The sequence below is a fragment of the Anoplolepis gracilipes genome, chromosome 7 (genome assembly GCF_047496725.1).
Source record: "Anoplolepis gracilipes chromosome 7, ASM4749672v1, whole genome shotgun sequence".
In the NCBI taxonomy this organism is placed as follows: domain Eukaryota; kingdom Metazoa; phylum Arthropoda; class Insecta; order Hymenoptera; family Formicidae; genus Anoplolepis; species Anoplolepis gracilipes.
This window is the reverse complement of record NC_132976.1, coordinates 1-5,000: the sequence shown is the minus strand read 5'-3', so window position 1 is coordinate 5,000 and position 5,000 is coordinate 1. Positions and strand designations below refer to the sequence as shown.

Here is a 5,000-nt window from a genome sequence, read left to right as displayed (position 1 = left end):
GTGAAAATTATGCCCACGTTGTAAAGAAAAAAAAAAAAAAAAAAAAAAAACAACTAGGTAGGTAACGTAGGTGTATATGCGTATATACACCTACGTTACGTACGCCGACCTCAAAGGATTATTACAATTAATACAATTTTGACTAAAGTTCAGACTTTGTGGTACACGTAAAAAAATTAACTTGTTTAAGTTGTTGTAAAAGTAAAATGAGGAAACTATTAAATCGATTATTACATGTTGTGTACACGCAACGGCAGAAATGGTGTCCATCGGCAACTTCAGGATCACACGCATACACATGAAGTTAGTGCATATGTATACGTATGATTTCTGTTGTATGTGTGTAACGCTGAAGTTGTCGCCGGTACCCGTACACGTATATATGTGTATAAAATTAATTATTATTAAACATCTAACAAAGAAATAAACTATAAACACTCACGATCCAAGCTGGCAGAAGATTGACGATGGACCTTGCGTATCAGCGATACATTCTGCGCTGGCCTCACAAAGAGCTCTCTCGGCGCATCCATGTTGACCCTCCTCCTCGGCACGTCCTACGTAGCTAAAGGACTTGACAGATCTCATGTAGCCCTGACGAAACAAACGAATTACACACACACATGAGACATATATATATATATATATATATATATATATATATATATATATATATATTTTCGCCAAATAGGTGAATTGAATAATAAGTAGTAAAGTAATATATATTGTATTATATTATATAATATGATTTTTTCTTCTACATATACATATATATGTATAATACATACACGCACGCACCACGCACACAAATGTATACACACACACACACACACACACACACACACACACACACACACACACACACACACACACACACACACACACACACACACACACACACACACACACACACACACACACACACACACACACACACACACACACACACACACACACACACACACACACACACACACACACACACACACACACACACACACACACACACACACACACACAAATTGTATCTAAACAGTTGTATAATATATAAGAATAAATAAGTATAATAATGTGATACAATTTTTGCAAGAATGTGAGATGAATAATTACAATAAAATTATGTAAAAAATATATAATAATATATAATTATAAGAAGTATTATTATTACATATAATAATTATGCAATATAGATATATTGTGATAATTCTCTCTTAGCGCAGCAGTTTCCCAAATATTATTTAAAAAAAAAATCACATTTTAATTAGTATTTATTGGCAAATATTTTTAATTATCATTTTTACCTTCAACATAGAGATTGATGCAATCGCAGCTTCAGAGATGGTGTCGCGCCTCCCGAGTGAACGAGCTGTCAAGGAACGGTGAGAGAACGATGTCTTCAGAGCATCCAGCAGATTGATAACTATGCTGATGAACTGCTTAATAACACGAAGAAGCAAAGATGTAAGCGAAATTATTTACGGAAATTATACATATATATATATATATATATATATATATATATATATATATATACACATAAATATATTGTATAATTACATATTATAATTTTAAATTATATATAATTACATTATACAAAATTAAATTGGAATAAAGTTAAAGTTTAACAGAATCATAACAAAATTGTAATTTTGTTAATTTAAAAATATGTTAATTTGAGATTTCTTCTCGCGTGCGCTGTCTAAAAATTATCTAAAACTTAATCTCTATGTATAATACATTACAAAGATAATTTTCATTTTATGTATACATATACTATACATACATATATATTCATATATATATATATATATATATATATATATATATATATATATATATATATGTACATACCTATATTATATATAAATATGGAATAATAATAATAATAATAATAATAATCATATCATCTCTCTCGTGTATAGGTATATTAGAGTGTTAAATAGAGGGTTAAATTGAGTAGAAAAATTATAATAATTGATGAAAAATTAGTTTAAAAAGCTTTATTAGAAAATACCAATTTGCGTGCGTATTAGCGTGTGATAAAAAAAAGGGACTGCTCATTTGGTTACGCGATTGCTAATAGAACACAAAAATTCATTACGCACCGCTCGTAGATATATGTATGTACATGTATAGCCGTTGTAGCCGTTTGTAGCAACACTCGCCGCTGGTATGGCTAAAGCGTATGTACATTATGGTCTAGTCTAGCCGCACGAAACGTGCGCTTATTCATCTATTGTTTTTAATTAATATTTCAGTAATTATTGTGAAAATTGCAAAATATTATTTTTCCTAATTTATTTATATAAATTGATTCTTTGCACTATTTGGCATAAATAGTTGTAAGGATATAATGGCCAAAAATTGAATATAGTTTACGAGACATTTTATACTTTAATTTGTCATAATTTTACATGAATTAAGTAAAATGTTCACTTTTCTATTATCTTGCCTCGATATACTATATCGAGGCAACAAAATAAAATGAGAAGACACATTTATTTTTTTTACATCAATTGCTTTTCATTCGATTTACATAAAAAAATTAGGATGGTTTCATTAAAAAAAACTAGATTGACTATTTAACTTTGGCATTTACATTTAAGGGAAGGAGGGAAGGGGGGGGGGGTCAAACTAATATCCTATCTTTTTTCCCCTTCGAATTAAATAACTTTTTTACTAAACCCTTTTTTTTTTTTTTTTTTTTTTTTTTTTTGTAAAAGGCATGATGAAAAATATTTAGTTGGAGACATAAAAATGGCTCGTCCTATTAGTATTTATGTATATATACAATAAATATATATATATATATGTGTGTGTGTGTGTGTACAATAATCAGGTTCTATTATATGCGAGATATGGCGTTGATATAAAAACGAGAAAATAAGAGCAACGCGCAACGATAATAATTGATGCAAATGAATTACCCGTATGATTACTTCAAGAATTTAATGTCGTATACGTCTCGATCCTTTTTTTTTTGGACCATCTTCAGTAAATAAAACATCAAATCGAAATCTAAAAAATAACATGAATATATATGAGAATAATAAGAGAATAATCAAATAATAATAGAATAATCAGAGTGGAAATGGATACCATTATACAGGGTGTCTTGTAATTGATGGAAAACTTCTGCTAATGGCAGATTAAATATATATATTGTTTCGTTAGGTTATATTTTGGTTATTTCGGTAATACAAATTATTTTAAAATCCCCTTGTTAAAGGCCTTGTTTCTGTCTAATTATATAAATCAATTTAATCAATTTATGTAGATTAATTTAATTTTTTAAAATTTTTATCTATATATATAATTATGTAGATTATTTCAGGAATCAATTTCTTTTCTTAAAAATGGCTCCTCGTCCAAAATTTGAACATTTTCCTAATCGAAGCAATGATTTAATAATCTGTACTCTGTAATAACCGTTGCGAAGTATTCCTATTGATGATTGTATTTTTTTTTTATGCGAGTTTTTAATAATCTCGGTATCTGACTCACGTAGGATGCATTGTAGTCCACACACATGAGATTTTATATAAAACTTTGTTAAAGAACATCTTTATGTATGTACACGTATAAACTGTTTTAATTTGTTTAAACCCCATACAGGAAACTTTTAAATTTACTTGTTTAATTATATATATTGTTAAATCTCGAATTCGACGTATTTTTGATGAACGATACATTAAATTAAATTATTACGAATAAGTGTCGTTACTTTCGATTATTATAATTCGGTTTTGATTGAGCCTTGAAACTCGCGGCCTTCTTCTTCTTATTATTATTCTTAAATCTTATTATTAATGTTTTTAATCTGTCGTAAATAGACTTAAAATGAAATATCTTCGATATTTTAAGATATGAAAAATATAATAATTAGGAAAGTTATTTCAAAAAAGTCATAATGTGCTAATAATAATTTTATTGTATTTAGAGGTCATTCAAGGTCATTTTTAACAAAGCTGTTGGTGCAATTCATAGTTTAAATATCTCTCTGAAAAAAAAATATTTCGCGTTTGGGACCGATGGGAACGTTAACCATCCACCAATAGGATGTGCATTTGTGTCTGTTTAATGCATTAATAAGCAGGATAAAACTTATAATTGACGTATGTATATAATTTTATCCATTCTATTCTGCTTATTCTGTTACTATTATTGATATATTTATATTATTTTCTAGATTTCTATTTGATCTTTTATATTTTTATATAGTTGAAGATGGCCCAAAAAAAGTGTCAAAACGTATACAATATTAAATTCTTGAAATAATCATATACGAATAATTATTCATTTGCGTCAGCTATCGTTGCGCGTGGCTCTTATTTACTCGTTTTTTAATATGCATATATAAAATATACAATATACATATATGTATAGTTATATGTATAGTTTTTCATTAAAAAAAAAAAAAACAAGCCACGATGAGTATAAACACAAGCAAATTTAGAAAAGCAATAATTTAACAATGCACAAATTAATTTGTAAATGCTATAACAAGAACATTGAACAACTGCGTGCAAAACATGACAAAATAATTTCAATTTTCTAACTCAACATTTTCTCGATCGAACAGGTACACATGTGTAAGGCACACATTTCAGTAGTTTTTTTTACCAAAGCAAGATGAAGAGTTTCAAACTTTCAACTTGTCATATTACATCTTCTCAATCATAAATTCGTACTAACCTCGGAAGCATTTTTCGCCATTACTGCAATCTGTTCGGGGTTTCTGCCCTGTCCTAGAAACGCACCCAGCACCGCAGTCAAAATTTCCTAAACAACCGACACCAGCCATGTGCACTAAGTCCAAAGATTGACAATTATTTACAAGAAGAAAAGTAAAAAAAGAAGGGTGTAGAAAGAGAGAGAGAGAGAGAGAGAGAGAGAGAGAGAGAGAGAGAGAGAGAGAGAAAGGGAGAGAGAGAGAGAGAGGAAGAGACAGAGAGAGAGAAGGAGAGAGAGAAGGAAAGAGAGTGGGGGAACGGGGGAAA

The 5,000-nt window shown here is 29.3% G+C and overlaps 1 protein-coding gene across 2 annotated transcripts in view; it reads right to left on the bottom strand.

Annotated features, from left to right (window-relative positions):
• The window catches only part of LOC140667915 (uncharacterized), a 6,096-nt gene extending 1,213 nt beyond the window's left edge, over window positions 1-4,883 (bottom strand). The window contains exons 1-3 of one of the 2 annotated variants that reach the window (XM_072896287.1): window positions 4,696-4,883; window positions 1,302-1,436; window positions 443-594 (exon numbers count right to left, since the gene is read on the bottom strand). In XM_072896287.1, coding sequence (XP_072752388.1) covers window positions 443-594; window positions 1,302-1,436; window positions 4,696-4,716 — 308 coding nt within the window. In that variant the 5' untranslated portion in view covers window positions 4,717-4,883. The remainder of the gene's footprint in view (window positions 1-442; window positions 595-1,301; window positions 1,437-4,695) is intronic. The other variant, XM_072896289.1, reaches the window with a different exon arrangement.
• Between the last annotated feature and the right edge of the window lie 117 nt (window positions 4,884-5,000).